Source organism: Pholis gunnellus (assembly GCF_910591455.1).
Source record: "Pholis gunnellus genome assembly, chromosome: 4".
NCBI lineage: Eukaryota > Metazoa > Chordata > Actinopteri > Perciformes > Pholidae > Pholis > Pholis gunnellus.
Window position 1 is genome coordinate 20,079,304 of NC_136530.1, and position 26,405 is coordinate 20,105,708.

General features: G+C 44.1%; 1 protein-coding gene across 1 annotated transcript in view; it reads left to right on the plus strand.

The window, feature by feature from the left end:
• gmds (GDP-mannose 4,6-dehydratase) overlaps positions 1–26,405 on the plus strand; it is a 138,978-nt gene that overhangs the window by 8,568 nt on the left and 104,005 nt on the right. Inside the window, exons 2-4 of the mRNA XM_079158472.1 lie at positions 1,630–1,674; positions 3,122–3,209; positions 4,633–4,742. Of these exons, the coding sequence (XP_079014598.1) occupies positions 1,630–1,674; positions 3,122–3,209; positions 4,633–4,742 (243 nt within the window). The remainder of the gene's footprint in view (positions 1–1,629; positions 1,675–3,121; positions 3,210–4,632; positions 4,743–26,405) is intronic.

Sequence of the window (26,405 nt, forward strand, 5' to 3'; positions counted from 1 at the left end):
AGAACTGAACATGGTCTAAAAGAAAATCGTAGTACTAATGCATCTATTCATATTCATGAAACAAGAAAAACATATTTGCATTCAGTTGAGTCTTTAGAGGAGATGTGTGCGAATCTAAATTGAAAAGCCTAAAACTGCCACAAGTTTTGGCTTACACCTATCAGGTCTGAGTCTAGATATGAGGAAAGTATGCACTACCCGATGACGTTGTAATCTCGTTTTCGCAACATTATTTGCGATAAATAAACAGATATATAAAGTGTCGTCAGTTCTGCCAAAAAGAAGTGAAAGCCATATTAGAAATAGGCTACATCATGCTTTGAATTTGAAGGGGTGGCATGCAGAGCGGAGGCTGACCTGAAAGTTCCACCTCAGTGGGTCAGGTTCTGTTAGAGCGGTCTGTTATGGGGGGCGGAGATTCCTCGGGCCCACCTGTGCAGCTCTCTTCAGGAGCAGCCATGTTCCTGCCCGGCGCTGAGCACGGGTTCTTGGGTCTGCCCCCCCTAAACCTTTCTCTCCTCCTTTGCGCCCTAGCCCTCCACCTCCAAGGTCACCCCCAGACCTGGAGGTGTGGGTGTGTGTGTGTGTGTGTGTGTGTGTGTGTGTGTGTGTGTGTGTGTGTGTGTGTGTGTGTGTGTGTGGATTGAGGGATGAATGCCACGACTGGTTCGGAATGTTCCAGAGTGTTTCAGAATGTGCGGTCGGAAAGTCTGAGCAGGAAAAAAATTAAAAAAAAAGACGAAGAGTAACATGGGTGAGGGGAACAAGACCTTATTGACAGGGCTCGCTCTCTCTCTTACACACACACACACATATTGGCCCAATGTCTGCCCAGAGCTCCTGGTACATGTAGATGTTACACCTAATGATCCCAGGAGATCCAGTATTCAGCTACGGTGTGGAGGTTTCAGGAGGGTGGTGGTCCAACACCACAGAACTTTCCAACGATGTGAACAATACGCAGGTTCACTTTCCAACTAATCACTGCAGCAGCCGATTCAGGAAGAATTGTATTTAACGACCATTTAGAGGTTTTCCAGCAGGTTTCCTCAGAAAGGTTCTATCTAAAACTTCCGGGATAACACTACGTCTGTTCTTGTTCTTCATTAATTCATTAGTATTCAAGTCTTTAGTCATTCAGTAGAAAACTTCTCTTTCATTGAAACCTCCGTTGTCCATCTTAGAAGACTGATGTTCACCCTCATGTTCTGTTGTTGCTCGTCTTTTTTTTTTTTTTAAATCAACTATCAATTATTTATCTAGAATCTTTTTTGCTGATTTATTTTTATTTGAAGCCCTGTCCAACTGTTATGTTATGTAATTTTACAATTAGCAGTTATTCCATTTGTTCCTGTTCTGCCTGTTTGTCAGCTTTTGGTTGCTCTGCATTATGGGCCATCAGGTTTGGTTCTCATTGGCATAGACAAAGCCGGAGTTTGTGTCCTCAGAGTGCGTGAAGCATTTACACTTTGCGATATCTTGAAGTCGGTTTTCCCCAAACTCTGGAAGAGAACGTTTGGGTTTTTGCTGTTGCGATTCCGTCGGTACAAGAAAACCTATTTATCATGTGTTAACACACTTGTTTGCCATTTACGGGTTTTAACTGGTGTTGTCTTCTGTCTTTTTCAGGATGGTTCCTACCTGGCTGAGTTCCTGCTTGCTAAAGGCTACGAGGTGAGGGAGAAATCCAGACTGGGGACTAAACTCAGACTCTCAGAAACCAACGCAGACACTCGCGAATGCCAACGAACACACACAGACACACGCAGAGCGACATTCCCTCGATAAGCTTCCTCCAGCCACAGCACTGTGTGTGTCGGGGGCTTTTTACACCGGACCAACTCGCACCTCCCCCTGATAAGACCCTGTGTGCTGCTTCAAGCCTGTTAACCCCCCCCCCCCCCCCCCTTAACGGGGAAATGGTTATTACATGGTCATACGAGTGAGGTAACATCAACATCCTGTCAGTGGATGCAGAGCTTAACAAGCTGTTGCTGCTACATAAGGCTTCTCCGTCAGTTTGACACCCACGACAAAGTGACGATGCATTCAGTTCAACACGCTTGCATAAAAATATGCGTTGCACCAGTGCACGTTTTGTTTCCCTGATGATAGTTGCTTGACTTCCTTTCTCCCCAACACACACGCACCTTCATCCCAGACTGCCTAGTCAGCTTTGCCGCCCGACTCATAGACAGTGGAGGGGGAAGAGCGCTCGGTCCGGGTTGGGGATGCTGCACATGGGGAGGGTGTGTGTATGAGAGGGGGGGGGGGGGGGCATTAAAGAGGAGCACACAGGCAGGCAGGAAGTGCACAGTGAATAAAGGAAGTGAGGTCGGGGCACAGCGTCCTCCCACTAATGGACTCCCCTCGGATCAGGTTCCGTTATCTTCCCCGAGCAGAGCTTCCGCATACATCCCGCTCAGAACACCAAGTCCAGATCACACATCACAGGCAGCTTTAAAAACACAATGAGACACAATGTTGTTACATCGACTTTTGCCATACAGAATACGCCGCTAGTGCAAAGATCTTTCAAGGAAACTCGGTAGATCAAAGTCGGCCACTTTATCATGTTTGACATCTCTTCACATTTCAAGAAAAATACTGTGCGGTACACCAATCAACTAAAGTAAATGTATAAAGTGCATAGAAAAACAAACACGCATACAATACAGTAAGCATGACAAACTGAATATGCTGAATAGACTCATCTTGAACAACTGAATCCATCTGGTATAAACTGGATCTCCACCAGTGGCTCTAACAATTCTACAGTGGCAGGCTGTTTCCAATGCTCTTATGTGTAGAATAGCTCTGAGTTGTATCATATTTACCTTACCCTTTCTGTTGATCTCTAGTCAGTATGTGTAAATGTGTGCTTCACAGTAAAAGCTATGATCAGCAGTATTTTCTTCAGTGGGAGCTTTTATTGTGAAGGAGCTGCACAAAGTTTGCATTAACAACATACTAACGTAAAAACATTATTGTTTAAAGACGATATGAAAGTTATGGTATTGGTTAGTCGTCGTGTTAATGTTCACACTGCAGTGGTCTAGATAATATTATTGTGAGATAGAATAAAATACGGTGTTTTAAACCCCGCCTCCTTTTCTCACAGGTTCATGGTGTTTTGCGTCGCTCCAGCTCCTTCAACACGGGTCGCATCGAGCATCTTTACCACAACCCGCAGACGCACACTGAAGGCAGTGAGTATCCTGTTTACACCATAGTCGGTATAAAGTTTGAAGTGTATCCACGGACCAGACTTCAGTCGAACAATGTCTGCATACAGTTTGATACAACACGTTGTCCACTGAGCTTGAGTAACCTGGCTAACACGCTTTTGCTTTAACGTGCATGTTTGCACGTTAAAGCAAAAGCCAAAAAGCCGCCAAAATGTGCACTCCAGGATCTCTGTTCAGTGTGTGCCAGTGTTACGCCCTACCCTTGGGCAGCCCTTTTGGCGGAACAACACTCCACCACTGACCTAAATCAACCACAGGAGACACTCATTTACAAGAATAAATTTAATCCATGGGATTTATTAACACAAAAACAAACAAGACCTATACAAATCCTAGGCTGAGAGGCAGCAAGACCAGTATTACCAACACCAGAGGCCTTAGTGGCACAGGAGCTTTGAAGCACCTCGTTACCAGGCCAGGTGCACCTCGTTAAGCAATGCAGCTCACCTGGGCAGAGGGACAAGAGGGGGACAGCACAGGGAACACATACAGCCATAACAGCGAGTACTTGGCATTTAGGGGTTTGGTCCAAAAGGATGTTGCATACCAAACCGAAATCACTAGATAACAGATTTCACATTGACAGTAACAGTATGCCAACAGCTAAGGATGTCATGTGATGACCCCTCTTTCTGCTCTTCTCCACAGGCACACCAGGTCCTGGTTTGATTTGTTTTGCCTTTGTTTACCATTAGTTATGCTTTGCCTATTGCCTTACACCCACCTCTTTCACTCATGCACATCACACACCACTGACTTTACCAATTGGGGTCCTCTTGGAGTTTGAACTGGTACTGACCTGCTTCCCGTGAGAGCTTTGGGGTATGACACGTGCGCCGTGTAACTGGAGCTGCAATGCTAGAGGGTTACAGCGGATGGCCTAAAATTAAAGGGATGGTGTCCGCTCACGCTCGGCCTTACAGAACTTGTTTGAGCTGGAAATTAGACGACGGTTTTGGGTATGAACATTTAATTTATGAGGAGCATGTACCAACGACGTGCAGATAAATTCATATATTTTTATATTCAGACTCGATGAAAGAAACCGATCTATTGCTACTGAGCCCCTCGGCGAGTGCAGACCGGATTTCACTGCGCCTTCGTTGTACCCCAAATGACATGACAGCGTGACTTCTCGTCTTTTGAGCCTTTCTCTGCTACCCTCTACAGGAAATGGTTATGTTGCCTTAGTTTACCATATTGCTTTGCCTTGCGCTTTACAAGATCCACACCCTCCTAATTAATTGGGTTTGATTTGAAATTGATCGAATCTTTTTGGTGCTGGCGTTTCTCCCTTTTTGCTGTGGCCACTCGAGCCATGTCACAAGACACCAGAACCGATAAAAGTTTGAATTACGTGTGCGTGTGTCCCCCTCTTTGTTAGACATGAAGCTGCATTATGGCGATCTGACCGACAGCACGTGCCTGGTGAAAATCATCAACCAGGTGAAGCCTACAGAGATCTACAACCTGGGCGCTCAGAGTCATGTCAAGGTACTGTGACCCCCGCAAACACATCCTCCAGCACTCTCATGGGTCCTTTAGTCTCTGCAGCTCACCGTGTTCCTTCCAATGAAGGCCACTTTTTCTGATAAACAGTGTTCACTTGCTTCCCATTTCCTGGAATCACTGCACTGGACTTGGGTTTGTTTTGAAGAGCCGCACGAGCTGATAGCGGTGAACGAGATTGTTCTGTGATTCCGAAGTAACACTGCTTTCTGTTTTGTGCCGTGAAGCACTTGCCCTGTCACAGGTGTGCAACAATGGGAAATAATGGGCTCAAAAATACGAGTAGCGTCTTCAACACACCACTTTAAGTCTCTTAACGCCTACTTTTCTTTTGCCCGAATTTGGTTTTCACTACAGCATCTAGTAAAAGTGAAAATCTTCTTGTCTATTAAAGTAATTATTCGTCAAGTCAATTTGAAACGTAGTGCTTACCAGTCTCTCCCCAAATGTAGTTCCCTGTGTTTGAGTGGCAGTGTGTATATGTCGGTGCTGACTGCTGCTGCGAATGCTGCGAAACAGCAGACGGTGTCAAAAAGGGACTCTCAGTCCCGGGGAGCGAGCCGCTCATGGACGCTGGAGCTGATGGGACAGGAAGTAATGTTTTCTTGGATGGGTCAGTCTGTGCCACAATGTCTCTTTTGTCTCAGATCCCAGGAGATCTCACTTATGACGATAATTGTTTGCTGATGCTCTAATGGCATACAAGTGGGACTAAGAATGAGGAAAGAAGGAAGACAGACCGAATGACAAAGAAGAGAGTGGGAGAAAAGGGAGGAGAACGATGACTCCTCTCTCCACATCCTTTGTGGTCGGAGGCCGTGACTCGGCTCCCACCTCCCACATGGTAGATCATCCTCAGGCCGCACACAACCACACCCACCCACACACACACACACACACACACACTCGGAGTGACAGAAAACCCCTGTACCTGTACGAGGCTCCCCTGTGTTTATTTGTTTCCACACCAATAAACCTGGCTCCGGTTTCTCCTCACCACAGGCTGCCCGCTCTGAACAGCTGAGCCGGCTGTGTTACTGGCAGCAGTGGTGTGGAGCAATTTCCAGTCCGTCCCACCACAGAGGAAAAGATCACTCACACGCCGGCTCCTCGGCATCTCTCTCTCTCTTCCTTCCCGTCGGCCCTCTCCCCGCTCCCACCGTCTCACAGGGAATCCCTTCTGAACGACTTGGGTTGAAGCATCGGTTTGCGACGGGGTGTCTGTGTCTGTGTATGTGTGTGTGTGTGGGTGGGTGCTGGTTTCCGCTGCAGAGAGTCATCACTGAGAACACAGTGAGGGTTATTTTCTAATGCTGCAGGGGCGGAGGTGGACGGGGGAATAGGGGGACGGACGCCGGAGGGCCAGAAAGGCAGCCAGCTGCAGCATCAAAAGACCAGCGCACCAACAACAACAGAAGGGATATTATGTCTCTTCTCTGTGACTGCAACAGCAGTTTGATCTTTCTTTCCTAATATGTTATCATAAGGCGCAGCGAAGATGGCCAGAAGACTTTGTAAAAAAGAAGAAGAAAAAAAACTATTTCACTTCTGAGTTTCTGGTGGATTGTTAGCACTGCTTCGCAGTAACTCAACTAGTAGAAGCAATGGGCATGGATGGTAACCAATTAGCATCATCTGAACTACTTCACTGTTTGCAAACTTTGCAAAGTAAGAGAGGAACAGTCTCGAGCCGCACCATCGGCTGTTCTTGTGGTGTTTTGAGCCATCGTCGGCAGGATAACTCGACGTGCTGGTGTTAAGCAGATGCTGTAGTAAATAATAACCGCGTTCACCGTTTAATTCTCGCGCGGTAGCATTTGCCGAGTAAATATCTGTCAATGAACCAAAGTATCTGCTGGTGTCTGAGGATCCCCAACGTTTATTTGGATTCATCCTTGGATATCTGAACCAATCCCTGAATGTGGTTGACGCGTTTCATCTAAAATCCAAACTTTCAACCTTTGTGGTGGCACTACGGGGAAAGCCAGGGGATCAATAAAGTCAGTCGGCTGAAATCGAAGCTGACAATATCCACATCCGATCTTATTTATATCGACAGTTGGTGGAGCTTAGTCTTCCAGGGACCTGTCCTCTCAGGCAGCGTGTGTGTCGCTCCAGCTAAGCTTCTGTGATCGAGCATTTTATAAAGCTGAGCCATTTCTTACCGAGTACCTAAAAAGGAAGCCCCAAGGTGTCCTAATAGAAACGGTCTGTGCTCTGCAATGTTTACAACCCAGCAGCTCATGCAGAACGTCTTCTGTGTCTTGTTGCTTTGAGGAATGCAAGTTTGAGTGACGGTCAGTTGGGGCTCATGTCGTAGTGCAGGCAATGTGTGTCGTTTGTGGGTTTCAATGACTAAAACCTTCACTTTGTGTCGGGGGGGGGGGGAGAATGTAACATGTTTTTGGTTTATATAGCGTATTCTTGGCTTATTGCAGGTAGTGCTAAAATAAGAAACACCACAAACGTAAATCAATCTGATATGTTTGCTGTTACTATATATAACCGGTTAACTGACCAAGAAGAAAACCAAATCTCTTGGAAGATGCACGCATTACATATGCCTGAACAACGAACGTGATGTGGGGAAGTGCTTACAGGCTGCTCTCAGTAATCTGTTCTGCATCTGAGGGTCCAACACGAACCCCATTGTGTTCTCCCACTGAGGCGCTTCACAGGAAAGCCGCGAACAAAACCCCCTCAATGTCGCTCTCTCTCCCCCGGGCGAGTTCTCCCACCTGCAGCTGTCACAGCAAGACACACGGGGAGAACGGGGGGGAATTATTACGACACGGGGAGGAAAAAAAAAACATGGGGATGAGGAGACAGAGGGTGGAAATAGTGTTGGGAGGTGAGGTTTCCACTTTTTGAAGTGCAGATCGCATCTGTGAGACCGACTTCCTACATCTATATCCTTCATAATCCAAATTCCTCCTCAGGAGGACTCCTCATCATCATCCCTTTGGTCTCTTCCCCCCCATCCGGGTTCAGAAGTACGCACACACACAGGATTTAACACGCCTGTTTCCCCACAAAGCGCTGCACTTTTAACTTGCTGTGTTGATGCGTTTACTGGCCTGAAGCGGCTGTTGTGCAGCTCTCATACTCGGGCGGTAATACAGCTGCTTACTATATTTTGTGGGCATATTATGCAATCCTTGCGTCATCCAGTGTGTGATGTGTGATGTGTGGGTAGGGAATGTTGTAGTGTGTTTAGACCCACAATTTCCTGCCTTATTAGACGTCTAACTGTTGAATATGCCTTTTTATTTTTTTTATTTTACACCGACAATTCTGCTTCAAAAAAAGCATAACTTTGTCTTTCAGTGCTTGGGATTATTCATCTGAGGCTCATAAAACTCTATTGGAAAAAGGATAAACAAAATGTATCCATATCAAGATAGCAACAATGAATCCCAAGACTTTCTTGCTTGGACCATTTAAAAACTCTTTGGATTATGTAAGAAATGCATCGTCAGAAAGTTGAAAACTTTTAAGAAAATAATACTTAAAGCAACCTAAAGAATATCTTAAGACTGCACTGTCTCAAAGCTTAAGTGTAATGTCTTGAACAGTTGACATGTTGGGGAGACATGGTTTTGAACAGGACAGCGAGGACAGTTATGCAAATGCTAATTCTCCCATTTGTCTCGCTAATAAAACCCCATCAGATTACCTCGGAACCGCGTCGTCTCAGAGCTTAAAACAAGATGTTCATCATGAAGTCATAAAAATCGGACACATTGGAGAAACATGGCTTTCACGGTTCGGTGCCAAAAATATTGTAATGTAAACACCAAATCCCCCGCTTCTTAGGAGGAACATAACATTACCTCAAGAAGGCATTGTTGCACAGCTTAAGACGAGACTGCTTTTTCCTTCGTTCATGAAAAGCTGGCATTTTGGAGGAACATGGTTCACATCAGCAAATCATCATTTTAAATGTGTTCTTTGAGAGAATCATTTTGGGAATTCCAATTCTTAATTGTCCTACTTTTTTTTTGGGTTAAATACCTTTTTTGATTGTCTTCAGAAGTTCCTTGATACAAACAAGATTTTTGCTTAGTTTTGGGAGAAACCTGGTTTTCACAGGACGGCGTCGAACCCCTCAGTGAGTGATGAGCGGTCTCCTTGCAGCCCGTCGGCCCGGTTTACTCACTCTGTGATTGGTGTTTACACTACTCCCGTCCAATCAGCCCTCAGTGGCACGCTTGCTGCGGTTGTTAGAACCTCGCTGGGATAAAGACTCGCCTGGAACCAAATTAGCGCATTCCCCTACCGAACTGTGTGTTTTCTGCCTCTCAGGACTCATTACTTGCATGTGTGCGGTTTGCGTGTATTTTAAGGTGCCATGTTTTCCATTGTTGTAAAAAAAATTGCCTTTCAGGGTCCTGCTGGGTTTTGGCCATAAGGAGATGCATTATAATCTCTGAGCCCACATTGTTCGCATGCGTCCCGCCTATTGAACGAGCAGAAAGCGGGGCCGTGGTGCGTTGGTGGCCCGGTAGTCAGCGGTGAGAATAGTGCCCAGAGCGGGCCAAGCCCTGTTTCGAAAAGGTTATAGGCCTTCGTACGAGGCAGCCTGCCTGGCCTGGATCGAAAGTGAACTTTAGCTTAAGAATAGCCGCTTTGGTGCCAAGAGAAACAAGTCTACACTTCAGAGTCAGGGAATGTTTTGTGGTTGTGCTTTGTGGGTCACAGTCGTTGCTCCACTCATGAGTCAGTTCTTTTTTTTTTTTTTTTCTTTTCTGTTTTCCAGCAAAGTTGTAACACATGGAAACATGCAGTTTGGGAAAGGAGGAGTGGGAGGGGGGGGGGGGGGGCTTTTTGAGGTTTGTTAAGTAAATGCACTGAGTCAATAAATAGTATCGCGAAGCTAAATATGATTTGCATCTAAGTCCGTATCTTAAATCAAATCCCAAATATTCCAGATCAACGCTCTTGTTCGTGTGACGCACAGAAGCCAAAGCAAACAGTGCGGATGTAGTTTCACCTGTGAGTCATAGATGGCAGCAGTGAGCCGCTGTGTGCCGACTCAGTCAGGACCGTATAGTCAGGTATTCAACAGCAGTCAGGGGGAAGGAAAGGTGCTTTCAACAACTTTACTATCGGTAATCAGTCAACAAAAACATCATCAATAGAAAGGATTTCAATCTAAGTGCTTTGAATATGTATAAGTTAGTCAGTCAACAACGGTGTTGATGATAGATAAATTAACGTCAAGCAAAAAAACTAAATCTTCAGTGGTTCCAGCTTCTGAAAAGTGAGGATTTACTGCTTTTCTCTGTTTGATATCATTGTGAATTTCAATGTAGAGGATGCAGCGCTAGGAAAAGTCATTTTATAGAACTATTAAAAAATATGACTAAAAACAAGAAAGAAGAGAAGAATTAAGACGTAATAGCAATGTTGATATTAATTTTTTATCGATAAATTCAGATATATATCTATAGATATCTATCTATAGATAGATATCTATAGATATATAGATATATGCTGATTCCAGCTTTAGTGAGAGGATTTGCTGCGTTTCTTTAATTTATGCTGTCAGTATGATAACAAGATATTTAAAAACATCACCTTGGACTCTGGGAACTTGCGATAAACATTTAATTGTTTTCTGACATTTTATAGACAAAATGTTATAGTTTTTTGAAAAGCAACTGACAGATACATTTCTATAAAAAGAAAAATCTTAACAAACTAAACCTGATGTCTGTAGAGTCACAATAATCAGCTGATATCAATGAGTACAATATATTTTGTCTGCTTCCAGCTATTCAAATGTGTAGATTTGCAAATCTTTTTTGTTCCATCATATGACAATAAGTATAATATTTTTAGTTTTGGAGTGATTTTGTTATTATAAGTGGCTGCATCGGGCTCTGGACATTTCATAGACAACAAAAAAAAACGTTTTCCTTCTTATTTGAGAAAATAATCATCAGATGAATTGATAATGAAAATAATGATTACTGCTCTCCATGCGTGTGTCCGTGTGGTTTAACGCTTTGGTGTCAGACTCCAGGTCTGGGTGAGGCCCTATGCAGGTCGCTCGGTCACATCACAGCTCCTCTATGGGTAGATGGGTGAGAGGCAGGCTTCAGGGTTACAGCCATCAAGGTCGTGCCCAACTCATCTTTTTCAGTCAAATGAGTAATAAAAAATAGACAGAAAATTAGACAGGGATGAGACAGATAATGGTAAAATAGTGCCGCTGAGGAAACTATTGTTGTATTTTAAGGTATCACTGTTTTCCTCATCTGCTACACCCCCCCCCCCCCCTCCCCTCCTGCATGTCCTACCTCTGTGGTGAGTGACTGACAGTAGCCCGCAGCGTGTTTGTCGTTACGATAACTCACCACAATAAACTCACAAAGCTGGCCCGGTGTGCCTAATGAGTTTGGTGTAGTTGGTAAGAGAGACGGTAACCAGGGATTACGCTAAATATTTATCAAAGTCATCAATCTTCCTGTTGCTATGTCCTCCGGGGAGACTTTTGGCAGTAATACTCATCCTCATCGCCCCATACTGGATGTTCTGTAATGATTTATCTGCCGCTCTGCTGGTTGTGTGATCAGTCAACAAGGCATGTCATGACTCCAAGTAATCTGCCTTTTGTGTGAAAGTGCTGCATGAAAATACTTTTTATATATATATACATGTATATTTTTTTCCCCTTGATAAGTAGACCTAACCTATAATTAGCATCTGGGCTTTGTGGTGTTTAGCTCATTATTATATCTATAAATATCCAAATGTTATAAATACTCGAGTGCCAGAAGCAAGGTTTGAACCACCACAAATAGCAACACATTGTCATCAACTGGAAACCTTTGGACGAAGGGAACTAGACAGTTTGTTGAAAAGATATAATCGACAACAAAATATGTCACGACAGCACTAAATCTAATGTGATTAAGTTACCTCATCTCTTATCACTAACTCAACATCACGTTAACATGTCTAGTCAATTCACAAGGTGATAAATACGTTAGTCTACAAGTGTCTCAAATGACTTGTACGGTCTTCTCTCATCAATATGAAAGCAATGAAGGTACAGTAGCTGATTTATGAATTGGCTCTGATGATCGTAGTTTAACAGCTCAGCAAAAACAGCAACGATCAGACTTAAAACTGATTTACAAGTTTATGAAAAACTAACTAAACAGTTCTTTTAAAGGAATACTTCATCCACAAAATGACTTTGTATATCAAGTACTCACCCGTTGTTACCTTGAAGTCTTGAAGTACAAGAGACTGGCATCCCCGCACAGTGACCGTAGAAGAAGAAAAACAGAAGAAAAGTGTTGATGAATTGAAGTAAACTGACTTTAACAGCACAACTATGTGAAAACATCCATTTGCAAACTCTCACACAACTCCTGCAGAATCATCCAAGTGTCATTAATCCAGTCGTACGCTCAGTGCTTCCCAAACCGCCAGACGGTTTACGCAGGCGTTTGGGAAGAAGTGAGCGTACGAAGTGAGCGTACGACTGGATAAATAAGATTTCGATTCTACTGCTAGTATAAATGGAGTTTTGCTGTTTACGTTTCCTAAATTTGCCGTAGAGGCATGCAGGAAAAGTTTTCTTCAAGGTAACATGCAGCGTCATTGATATACAAATGGGTATTCTGTGTGCGGAATGTTCCTTTAAGTTGACTCAGTGAGTTTGAACTAGCAACTAAACAAAGTGGACAAGAGATGTTTGACACCGTTTCAGTTAACGCACCACTTAAAGATACTTTTTCCCTCAGTTACACTGTCAGAGTCTGTCCTTCAGGTCGATGCACAAACCAAACGTCTACGCTAAGAACTGGAAATAGTTCTTCCATCATGTAAGCTCAGGTCTTTAGCCCGTTGTTCTTTTGATTTTTCTTACGTTTGACAATATCTCGCTCAATCTTTATTTTATCATTTTCTCAAGATTTTTGTGTAAAAGACAAATAGGATCGCTATATGTGAATGCTTTGTTTATATAATTGGTTAACAAATAATTTAACAAGGTACATGTTTATACGCAACAGGTGTCTTTTGTGGCATGTAGTAGCTTTTCATGCGATTGTGACTGTTAAAAAAGAAAATCTCCTTTAACTTTATCTCGCCATCACAGATATTTCCCACCCCTTCAGTGGTTGACTTTGATATTAAACGAGCACATCTGTCATAGTTTAAACACGTTTGCCATATTATTTCAGTTTATTTCTATCATTTGGATGATTTAGATATTCTCTAAAGTACTTAAAATAGCCAGTGACTGTGGAGTTTGGTTTTCTTATTGACGTTGTGGCTTCTCTGATGGCCTCTTATGCTGCAGCTGCAGCTGCACCGTGGAGGCCACTGCACCCAAAGGTGACGTTTATCTGCAGTTTGTGTGCCGTTTGCTATTTGTTTCAAATTAGCGTCAGCTGTCAGTTAGCGTTGCCAGAAGTGCTTCCAGTTAAGGGAAGGGAAATCACTCCTGTGTGGACATACTGTTCACTCTAAACAAGTTTACACAACGAAACACACAGGCAGCTCAGTTGACAAAGAGTTTAGGTATTTCTCTCTGGCGTGCGCACACAGTGGTGTTTGCATAGACATCATATCTTGTGTACAAAGGGATTTTTGTGAGCACACTCGCTAACCGTGAACATACACACAAGCAGAGCAGCTTAGTGGGGACGCGTGAAGTGATCTGTGTACTTATTTCGGTCCGTTTTCACTTGTTGGCGTCGAGCGGTGGCCGCCAACATTATTATTATTCTTTCATGAAGACAATCAGTCAAAAATGATCTCCTGCTGCTGTCATCAGCGCCGAGCCTCTTAATTACACCGTATCCCCAGACGCCCGCGCTTGGCGCGCGGTGAAAAGACGCAGCCTTCAGTCGAGCCTTCCGTAAGCGACGTGAGCTCATTACTCACGGTAAACACTGTTGCTAATCCGTGAACACAAGTCCTGACTGCTGCTGCCCACTCCCCGCTGTGTGCTCACACCCTCGTAGATACCCCACACACACACACACACACACACACACACACACACACACACACACACACACACACACACACACACACACACACACACACACACACACACACACACACACACACACACACACACACACACACACACACACACACTCTTCCCCTGGTAATTGCATGTTTGTGTAATAGAGACGTTTGTTTGGAGTTTTTCCTCCAGAGCGAGGCCTGCAGTCAGATCCCGTACTATTGTTACGAAAATGATGACGTTAAACCCAATTTGGAGATGGAAGGCAGGGCCCCCCTTTGAGGGGCGGTGTAAGCGTGATTTCAAAATGTGTAAATTGTCCTTTTAAGAGTGTCATAATCTGTAATCGGTCCAAAAAGGCACCGTTGCCCGTACTATTCTGGTTAAAAGCGCGCGTGCGTGCATGCGAACGCGTCTGTTGGGTAACGTGCCTGTAATGAGCTGTGATCTCACTTGTTTGGATCACATCGGGCGGACGAAAACAAGAAGAGGAGAGGCCGAGTTTGAATTAGAGTTAGAGGGCATGTGATAAGTTACGACATCGGATCCTAATCGAAACAAGTCTAATTGTTTTAGTTTTGTTGACTTTGCAAAGGCATGACAGTGTGGAATTTATTATTTTTATCTGTAGCGTCTTTGTGTGTTTTTTTTTAATTGAAGCTTTAAATCAGGCTGTCATACCTGCATGAAGGGTTGGGCCACTCTCACCTTGTCTGCTGTCAGCCAAACAAACAGGCCTTTATTCTGAGAGAGAGAGAGCGGGACGTTCAGCTGCTCACTGACATACACCCATCAACAGCCATTTGTTTTCACGCCCAAGGATATTTTGGCAGTTGTATGAAATTAGGATTCTACTTTTAAATGATACAAACCACTGAAGTGATTTAAAACTGAAGAGCCACATCAGATATTCCCTATCAAGTCAGCCTACGGGTCTGAATGTTGGCTCAAAACCAATCCTATTCTCCCATGAATCACCTGGAGTGGCCCACAGGTATATTGTGTATATGTATATTTGCTCCTAATTACCAGTCCATGTTTTGGTTTATCTTTTTGATGTAACCTTTGTGACATTATGCCCCTTTTAAACAACACAATATCTGCACGTAAACTCTCTAAATTGTTACTTTTACAATTTCATTATAGTAATAATGTTCACTTTATTCATACAACAATAATGTGAACCACGTGCAAGGACTAAAGGGTTAACGCATTGACAGTGTAACACTGTATCCAATACATTTGCATATTAATACACTGAATGACAGACGTTGGCCACTTTTTTTTGCTTTCCATATTTTTAAGTGCCAAGTCAGATGTATTTCAGCTGAACGTGATTTGCATGGTGGAAAAACCCCCAATTATAGCCCCGAGATGACGTGCGGCATGAGGTCTCTGGCCCACAGCGGGACAGTTCATCCCAACGGTGATGCGTGGTGTTCAGGTCAGCCACGGAGCCGTTGCCATGTGGAAACGGGAAAGGGACAAACGTAATATTTAGGGATGCGGCCAACGATTATTTTCAATTTCTATTAAGCTGCTGATTATTTTCTTGAATAATCCATCAATCATTTGGTCTTTAAAATGTCAGAAAATAGTGAAACAGGGGTCCATCCTAGTTTCCCAAGGTCCAAAACCTAAAGACAATCCGTTCAATGGGATAATAAACAGAGGAATGCAGGAAATCCATGTTGGAGAGGAATTACTAAAACAATTAATCTGTTATTAAAATAGTCATTTTTCTGTCCATCGACTTATTGATAAATCGATAATCGTTGCAGCTCTAATACACTTATGACACAAAGTTGGGAACACAATACTAAATACCATTTGAAATACCACTACATGCTGTAGCATTCAGATTTGTCAGGCTTATCCCAAACCATGAAGAACAGGCGCAGACCAAAAGTACACAGCCAAGAATGTCCACATACTTCTGGCCATATACTACGAACAGGTTATGAGAAAAAGAAGATGAATAATGATTAAGATGTGTGTTGATCATCCTGCTCCTCTCTATGGCGGCGTTGTTGACCTATAGTTCTTCAGGAGGGGTGAGCGTGTGGTCCGTATACCGGCACCTTCGTTCCAGCAGTGTGGCGCTGCCAGACGTGTGAGTGGCAAATAGAAGAAAAAAAGATCATTAATCAAACTCTGTTTTCCTGTTCTCACTTTTTCCGTCTTGGTGACGGTGGGAGATTTAGATGTAGGTTCAGGACCTGGACCTGTCTCGGGATCTTTCAGAGGTGTAAAAAGCATCTGTAAGCGTGTCGCTCCTCCTCCAGGCCGCTGCAGGACTGCAGCTAAGCTCATGATTACTCGTCTTTATTATCAACAATTAGCGCAGGTATCGACAGCGGTGTGAGAAGCTGCAAAGTGTGATCAATTGTCTGCTGCTCTGGAGCGCTGATTCCATCACTGAGAAGAATGGTTTCCAGGTTTCCGCGGCACCATCAATCATCGGCGCTGGCGTCTGGCGGGGCGGGTTAGTCAGACAGACAGACAGACAGACAGACAGACAGACGGGGAGAGGCTGACGGACGTGTGAGGCCGACGAGCACCGAGCTGTCGAGAGGCGGCCCGACCTCCAACTGTTGACTTAAAGCTTGTAACCTCTCGGCCTCCCTGAGCTCATCCTGCAGACGGAGCCCTGTATTTGTTTTTGTTTGAATCCAACCTGGTTTCATCATCATCATCATCATCGCATCAGTCAGTCGACGGGGCCATAGTCATTAAACATAGAGAGAAACTGAACTGAGGTTATCTGTGGGGTTGCAGTTAATTCATTATTTATCAAGAAATCTCTTGATTGTTTTCTTTTTTACTTAATTTAATTGCACCTCAACGATACCAGGTTTCAGAGACCGATCCCATATTCATCATCGGATAACAAAATATACATTTATTGGCCAATGTATCTCTCTTAGATCCAGTTGATAAATAAACCTGTCGGTACAAAGTAATTCTTACCACCATTGAGAATATAGTAGCCGTTCTGGAGCATTTAATCATAACCCGGATCAATAATATACTTTCAATGTCTTTTAAACAAACATGGATGAGAAGTCATCGAAGTTTGCCGAAAACAAATGGATATTTGAGCATCTGCAACTCAACAGCAACTGAGCGAACTCCACCTGCCGAGGAAGATTGTGTGATTGATGAAAATCTCTGGAATAGCTAGTAAATGGACCTTGTGGTGGGATTGTTTTGGCCACTATACCTGAAACGCGTGTTTGCTTTTGAGCTGACATATCTATGATAAACTAATATTGGCGTGCTTATTTATTGGTGGGGTACTAAATCGTAAAAGAATTCACTTTCAGTCCGTAAAATATCAGAAAGTAGTGCCCAATAATGCCCATCACAAGTCCCCGGAGTCCAAGGCGTTGTCTTCAGTTTGCTTGTTTCGTTCACAAATAGGCCAAAAAACCGTTGAGAGGCCGGAACCAATATATCTTTTGGCATTATTGCCATATAAATCATTTTAGTGGATTATTGGGTTGTCATGTTCTGTTAGTTGGCCAGTAAACCATGATGCTGAGTCAGGGATGAGCAGGAAACCATGTTGAAGTCAAAAACATCTCTGAGGTGTTTTCTTTAGGATGAAGCCGTGGCGCCCCAACCCCCCCCCCCCCCCCCCCCCCCCCCTCAGGCGTGTAAATCACTTGTGAAAGTGCCCTCTTAGCGGACGCCGCGTCGCAGACATGCCTAAGCTGCAGCAAGTGACCCTGGGATATGATTGATATACATGTGTGTGTGTGTGGGTGTGGGAGGGGTGCCTTGAGCATAGGTTCCCATCCCTTCGCGTGGGAGCGCGTGATTGGGCATCTGTGTGTGATGGCGGTCATGAAGATGGGGAGGGGGGAGTGAGGGGGCGATAAAAAGTGCCATCTCACAGAGAACAGAACATGATTAGTCGAGAGATAATCTCTCCTCTCCTCCGTCTGTGTGGGCAAACTCCAAAGAAAACACAACGCTGTTTTCTTTACTTTTTTCTGCTTCACACACACACACACACACACACACACACACACACACACACACACACACACACCCTAAACCATTACATAGAGTTAAGCCAGACATGACACAGGGAAGAGTGGGTGTTGCGTTTTCTTTTTGTGAGCGTTCACTTCGTGTGTAACGAATACGTTTCTCCACCGCGTTCTTTTTTTTTTTTCTTCTCTTCTCTGCTGTAGGTGACCTCGTCACATTCGGGATGTCAGGGTGTAGCCGTAGCTCAGCGGCGAAGCTCGAGGGTCCCCTGACATTCCTAACTGTTCCCCCAAGCATTCCTTCCCCCAAATTATGAGCATAATGACAGGGGGGGGGAGAGAAAAAAGAAAAGAGCCATAGATACACAAACACAGTATTCACACTTTCCCCTGACCGGCGTCGACGATTACACAGACACACACACACACACACACACACCTGGGATTCTGATCTCCCCGTGCTAACTCTTTCCTACGTCTCCGTGCCACTGGTCTGGTAATATCTGCTCTGGCTCAGTAATCTAAGCTCTGAGTTTATATGCATGTGTGGCCAGCGCAGGCCACCACCACAGCTAAACGTTTACAATAATAGTCTCCAAGTGATGACTGTTGTAATAAACGTCAAGCGTCTCGCCCGCTGCAGTGAAACCAATCTGTCGCGCTGATCTTATTATAGTCAAATTAAACTGTCGTGCCTCGGGGCAGCGAGGCCGTAAACCGTGGAACTCGAATAAAATAAAAAACGCACACATGCTCGGCAGAACCTCCACAGTCATCACACACAGGTGTGATACTGTCTGTGTACTCGATTCAGCATGTGGTGACTGCAAGATTGAGATTTAGATCAGGACCAATCTTATTAAGGATTAAAGATTGATGATTAGATCCGATATTCGATGCCAGCTTTCAGTATGTGAAGGACTGGATGCTACACACACGTGTGTTGGTTGGTACCACAAAAGTGTTGAGGTTTAATTTTCAGCCTTTTTAATGTGTAATATAATGATGTGAGGAAACTTTCACAGTGTGATTATCCAAAAGGATCTCAGTGTACATTGTTATATATACAATATGAAATACCGGAGAGAAGTCTTTAGATAATATTAGATAAACCTATTAGATACATTAAACATAGCTTGTTCTATAATACTCCAGTCATTATTATTTTAAGTAAAACAAATTTTACATCACAATGTTCCACAGTTATTAGAGACGGAACTCTTTTCTGCCATTGGAAATGTGTAATATCCATATTATTATCACGGTTTCATTTATTTTCCCTGTCTTTTTAATAATTTTGTCTTGAGATTATGCTCATAATCAATATATAGTTTCTTCACTTTTCAGTGGACTAAACAGGCTCTATTAATCTAACTCAATTTAAGGGGGTGGCCAGAGTAAAAGGAACAAAACTTAAACATTAGCTTAAATTAAACATTTAAAGCTTCACAAAGTGAATTGTGTATTTGCATTGCATTAAATTAGGGGTTTTTCCATCCTTCAATGCTGCTAATAAAGAAATTAAAAAAAGTTTCAATGTTGCAGTTTATGAGTGATTCTAAATTTGATTCTTTTTTATAAAAAAAACAATGAAATAAAAAAAAAATGGCAAAGAACTAAGCTAGCAATTTGTAATTCCTTTCTTGTCTTTCCAATCAACGTGGAAACTGGATACATCAATCAAGTAAAACACATGCAGTTATCAAAAAAAGTAACCTTTTCGGCTACTGAATATACAACTATTTGTAAAGTACAGTGTGAGCCTCCACAGCTGCTGCTGCAGAATACTTTCACAGCGTTTATTCTGTTGCTCTGGATTGTGTCTTAACTTGCAGCGCTTTGGCAGCCGAGGCCTCCGAGAGCCGAGCGAGGGAACGTATGAGAGCCAGACATTTCTGTCTGTCTGTCTGCTCTCAGGTGTGTTCACTCGGTGTGCGTGGACCCTGCTCAGGTTCAAGAGACTCAAAGACATTACCAGAGTGTCAATCAGCACCTCACTGCCCTGGGGAGACACACACACACACACACACACACACACACACACACACACACACACACACACACACACACACACACACACACACACACACACACACTGTTACATAGAGTTAGCTGTGTCGTTGCAGTCCTGTATTCTGGTCTGAGTTGGTTGTTCTCATTTATTGCCTCTGACTTGCGGGTTAAGTGATAAAATATGTCCCATCATAACCACATGTGAAGTCTCACCGCTACTGTTCCTCAGTCCTGCAGATTTATGGATCACGCTCTGGGTGTAACTCTACTTGTTGCAATTAAAACAGTGCTCCGTGTTAGTGTTGCCTTGTTGTTCTTTGAATGAGCCCGACACCGACTCTGTCATCGTGCTATGCTTGGACTCGTTATGACATTGCTTTAAGGAAGAGTCAGTGTGACGCTTTAAGTTAAACTGCAGGCGACATGCAGAAACATCAGCTGGCCGCTCACACAGCACGGCACTAAAAAAAAGACAACAATGGGTTTGGGAGGCAGTTGTGGGATTTTTAGTAGTTGTAGTTCACGGAGGCCGGGGCTTCTGGGAAGTGTTTTTATTTAATGTGCAGTCACACAAAGAATGTAAGTGTATTAAATGATATGAGGAGCCAAAGTATAAATCAACAAACTCGGTGACAGGAAGCAAACCCTAAACCTCAAGGTATAAGTGTGGAATATGTGTCTTGAGTTGCATTTGAAGAAGGATTGGTATATTATTTAGAGATCCATGCTTTCAAAGATCAGATTTATTTTTGTTGATGCATGAAAAGCATTTCTATAATTGTGTTTATTGATGTGGGCAATATTTCAATTGAAATTGTTGCATATCTGCATTTTAGAGAACAGCATCCTTCTGCTCTCCATTTGTTTTTTATTTATTTAATTTAATAATAAATCAATAAAAAAACAAAGTACTACCAGCCATTTTTTTTTTTTTTTACGTCATATTACTGGTCAAATAATCAGCCATAACATTGTAAACATGAGCTATGTATTGAGTGAGCACATGTTTTGAATCACTGCTCTTATTTAAAACAATAAGAAGACATTTTCAACCGCATTCATCAGTCCTGTCTAGTGAGAGAGTGTGTGTGCACACAGCACTGGCCTCAAGGTTTTCACAAATGTTGGAAAGAACCCCCCCCCCCCCCCCCCCCCAAAAGCCCCTAAGTTGAAGAAATAAAAACTGACATGACAATGGGAGCTGAAAAGAATGAACCAGCACTTCCAGGCGCTTCTCTTTCTGAGGATAATGGAAGTCAGAGCCCCAGGAGGGTGACAGTGTCCACAGATTTTCTATGTGCGACGGTCGTATACTACTCCATTTAAATAAATGATTGTGTAGGTTCTCTCTCAAACAGCGTTTTATCTGATGTGTGAATTTACCGTGTAGCCATGTAACAACTTTAAAGCCGTTGTTTAGTCCTGGAGTAAATCGAATGTTCCTTCAGGAAGACCATTTGAACCCATGTTTAATGAGCACATTGTGGCTTAAATTAGCAACACACGTAGCAGCCATGTACTTGTGTTATTGTCCCAAGACGTTTAAAGCCTCCGCAGCGCTGTCATACCTCAGACCAGGTGAGCCCCGTGAGAAGGAACGCGAGTGAGGGAGCCGATGGCATCGGCGGCGGGAACGCGTTGACTGTTCATACGCGACTGGAATGCTGCATCGATCCGTGTTCCAACTGCTGCGGACGTTTTTCCCCCCACACACACACACACACACACACACGCACACGCACACGCACACACACGCACGGCAGCAGAACGCACTATAAAAACCATCGAGTCCAATGTGCCAGCGACTTGCAGAGCGGCTGCCAGGGCTGACTTGGCAGAGAGCACCACGAGTGTCATTGTGGAATGCTGTTGTTTGCTTTCCAGTGTAATTGCGACACAGTTGCAGCTCTCATTTTTTGACCACGTGGTGCGTGTTTTGTTGACGCTTGCCGCCTGACTGAGAGGTGATCCATGACAGCTATGTGATGGGCAGGTCTCAGCACAATTCCTCAAATGGCAGTTACAGTTGCAATCTTATTGCATATCATTTGGGTTCCTACTAAGATGTTTTAAGTCAGTGGCGCTCAGTCTGAGGAGTTTTTTCTGTGAGACGTTCTGCTCCCCCCCCTTTTTTTTTTGGGTGACAAAAACCCAGAATAAAAACACAACCAACTCGGTCCGGGTGCGTTTTTCCCCCTCTATCTCGCACAGACAGGAAGGGAACACCTCGTTCTGAATATGTGAATATGCAGATGAAGTGTAAGGTATCGCTGCAGAGGAAGAGATTTCATATGCGGGGCTTTGAATGGGTCTCTGGGAGCCCGCGTCGGTATCCGCTCCCACGCGGTAAAATGGGTAAGGCGACCTGGGCCTGGACGGGCTGCGGTCGGCCTCGCCGGGGAAAAGACAGGAGGTCCGAGAGGAGAGAGAGACCGCTCTGTTGCTCCGGCTGCTGCTGCTGCTGCTGCTGTGGTGGTGGAGAGGTGAGGACAGAGGACTCAGTGAAAAGATAAACAAGAAAGGGGGGGGAGGGAGACACAAGATATGTGTGGACGTCCGTCTTCCTGAAGTGATCAGGTTGGCTCAGAGAAAACTGATGTGGCAATGGTTCAATATTCCCCCAACACAAGATATTCAGATGCTTTTGTCTTGGTGGGTCACTCACAACTCTTAAATGTGGCTGTAAACTGTGGTTGGACCAATAATGCGCCACAGAGTGACTGAAAGCCATTAGAGTGGGCCGGTGCCTCATGAGGAAAAGTGTCCCCTTGATATGTGTGGCAGCAATGTTCAAGGCCTTTCTGTGGCTATTCGATGTTTAGATTAAGAGAGAAGGAACTCCTTATGAAGTTGTCATTGTTCTTGAATGTTTTGGGAGAACCGTTTTTGAGGACAAACTTGTCAGAAGACAATTTGGCAGCAACCGTTTAGTAAGCAGAAAATATGCAATAGATTATCTTCTCTTTTCAGTCTGAAAGCTGTGAAAGCTTCTTCCAGATGTCACTTAATTGACTTTATTTGTTTTGGGGGGGGGGGTGGCAAAGTCAGAAAATAGCCTTCAGCACACACCAGAATGTGTATGTTACCTTTTTAAAGGAACTATTTTAGTTCTCATAGCCTGTTTAAATATTGTACCAACAGCTTCTGGCTGCTCTATAATGTCTGTCCAGTGTTTTTGGTGAACGAGACATTTTTAGAGGCTCTACTGAGAGAGCACATTTCAACCTTATCTGTAACTTGAGAGTAGGTTTCAAACTACTCCCTGCTGGTGTGTGTGTGTGTGTGTGTGTGTGTGTGTGTGTGTGTGTGTGTGTGTGTGTGTGTGTGTGTGTGTGTGTGTGTGTGAATATAGTGATATGTTCTGGAGCAAACAGCTGGATAGCCAGAGGTTGTGCTTGTGGTTGAGCCAGGTTGCTGTTGGATCGTGGGATAGTCCGGGTCAGCAGACTTTCTTCCTACATGTTCTCCTGTGGGCTGATCGTCATCTGTCCTTCAGCCACCGGCTGTATGTAGCTTTTGTGTTCTTTCCACATCAGCGAAGTCAGATTTGAGTCACTGAATGTATTTCACTGCAGCTTTAACTTAACATAATGTTTCACTAGTTTCAAACCAGCGTCCCCCTGTTCAGGGATTGGATTGCAGTTGTTTAAGCTGCTGTTTCCTGGAAATGTTCCCGTTCCATGTTTCTTTGACATTGTCTTTCCATTGCGGGGGGCGGGGGGGGGGGGGGATATAACAGTGGAAGATAAAGGACAGCCACTCCGCTGCCCAGTGTGGCAGAAAGAAAGCCTTTCCATTGATATCTAAAACTTCCAGCAGAGCACTTCCCCTTCCCGAAAACTCTTCCCCGCCACAGGCCTCCTTCAAAGACCGGCCACTCCGACCCGGCATGCCGACCCCTGCTCCGATGTTCCCGCCCTGTTGAGAGAGGCGGGCTGGACCTGAACCCGAGCAATTGTCTTCTGCTAACCTTTCTCTCTGCGTATGTGTCCGTGGGTCAGTGAAAGTGTGAATCATGAGTTTGTGCTGCTGATATTTTGCTGTTATTTGAGGTCACAGTCAGTAATATCTCTATAGTGACGATCTAAATACTCTCAGAGGGAGACGGTGGTTTTTGAAATGAGTCATATTTAGGGCCGTGGCTTTAGAAAAGCTAATGTTCAGCTCGGCAAAGAAGAGACTAAATGTAGTGGAAGCAACTACTTGGTTTATATTATGGTAAGATATATATTTTTTAATTAAATGTATTGTAACAGGTAAAGATGGACAATAGCAAATACACATTTAGCTGCAGATGCCAGTGGAAGTGAAAGACAATGCAACATGGAAAAAAGGGATTTAAGCCCAGATAACAAGCATATTCAAGTACAAAAGCGTGGACAGTATAATACATGATAGCTAGAAAGAATATTAAGACAGAATATAATAATTTGAATACATTAGAAAATAGACAAAATATCTGGAAACCCACATTTTTCTGGTTTTATTTCTTTTTATTTGGGCTAAATGTTAAAATAAGTCAGACTGACTGAAAGGCCGACTCTGTTCTCTCTCTCTCTCTCTCGTTGTTAGCTCATCAGCTATGTCAAGCGCTTGATGTAGCTAACAAGCTAAATATTGATAATCGATGATGAGTCTCTCACCAGTAATTAGCCGTGTGCAAAATCTTCCTTCATAACATCTCGGCGCTGTCGTAGCGATCAATGATTTGGCCACTCGGGGGCAGAGGGACTGAAGTCGATCGACACACAGCCACGTTTTACCGCTGACGTGGCGAAGTTGTTAGCAAGCAGAGGCCTTCAGCAGGCAAAGGGCAACGTCAGCATTCTTTGTCCACAGACGGAATCATATCAGCCCATTATTCTCTCTATCTTCTGCTCATGTTTTTATCTCCACTAAATCCTAAATAATATATTTACCTCTTTAGCCGCCAGGTGATGGTTGGCGAGAGCTCAGAGACGGAACCTTCGTAAACGTTGAACCAAAACGATGAGCTACGGGTCTGACTGATCATTTTCTGTCGGTTCATCGCTGCAAGCAACCTTTTTCACGTTGCACTTAATTCATTTTTTAGAAAAAGGAAAAGTAATTAGCATTGCCTCTCTGTCACCAACTACTTGTCCCTTATTGGCCCAAGGAGAGAACTAAAAAAAACATAATGGCTCCTGATTGGACCAGAAGAATAACGTGTTACGTGTTTCGATTACGATGTTTTGTGTTGTTTGTCTGTTCAGTCGACAGGAATCTTCTCCTGCTCGTTGCTCTGAATATTGTCCCCGTGTTGTGCCATGAGGGATCGGCCACAGCGGAACCCTTTCAGACCAGTGTGTCCAACCCATTGGCTATCTGGAGCCACTCTAATAGAGATAGATGGCGGAGATTAAGTTCCCATCGCGACCCAGGCTCTGCAACACGTACTCCCACCGCGCACGCCGTCATGTCTCTTCCCCAAAAAAGGACAGCCTCGGGTGCCATCATCTCAAGATTGATGACTGGCATTAATGGGGATAACCGTCCGTCCATGTGTGTGTGTCTGCGTGTGTGTTTGTTTATAAGTGCTGCGTTAATTTTAGCCTCTGTGCGAGCGCTGCTGTATTATCCGTAAGCCTCTTGCACATTCCACCGACAACACACACAAACACAGCTCGGTAGTCGGGCCACTTGTGGTGTGTGTGTGTGTGTGTGTGTGTGTGTGTGTGTGTGTGTGTGTGTACTTTGTGCGTTCAAACACATCAGAGTGAACTTGGCTGACTGGCGCTCTGATCCTGATTAATATACTTTATAAATATATTACTTTTTATATATATACTTTTCCTTGGCACCTTTTTTAGAGTATTTTAAGAATATATGGGTACAAAGCTGGAGAAATAAAAGGGGGAAGGGGGGGTGTTGTGTGGGAGGCCAGAGACAGGAAAAAGGGGGGGGGGGGGGGGAGACGGTGAAAGACGTGGAGGAAGGCATAGAGATAAGAAAGTGCTAATGTCTCTAATCCGCTCCAGATGCAAGCTGTTGGTGTGACGGGGTTTCGGGTTAAAGGATGGGAAAGGCTGGCCACTCCTACATCACACCATCTTCTGTGACTCCGCCTCCTCGTGCTGTTAGACAAGCCACCACCATATTAATGAGAGCGAGAGCAACGCACTCACACACACACACACACACACAAAGGTGTGTGGGGCGAAGGTGGTTCGCCACTTCCGTTGACCCGTCCCTGGTCTTTCTCTGCTTGTTTTTGTTTTTAGCAGCGTGCCAGGCAGCGCAGGGTGGCTCTGCCGGTTACTGTATCATCAGCACAGTATTATCTTCATCACTCACTGCGTTTAGTCACTGGAGGAAACCGTTGATGCCCATTGCTGGTTACTTCGTCCAGCGTTTGCGTGCATGTAGTCAGCAATCTGAATTCTCTTCTACCTGAACCATAGTTTAGAAATAAGTGTATATATACACACTGTATTGTGAGAGCCACTGTTTTCTCCATGTTGTGCGAATTTTCCGGTTGAGAAATGGAAGCCGGCTTCAAGAAGCACTTTTTTTTTTTTTTTGTTTAAAATGTTTTTCAAGTCCAAACAGTCGACTGTTCAGCTGTGGGGGCCAATTCTTTTTTTTAAATTCTTGCAGAGCGTCACTTTTTAATGTGATTGT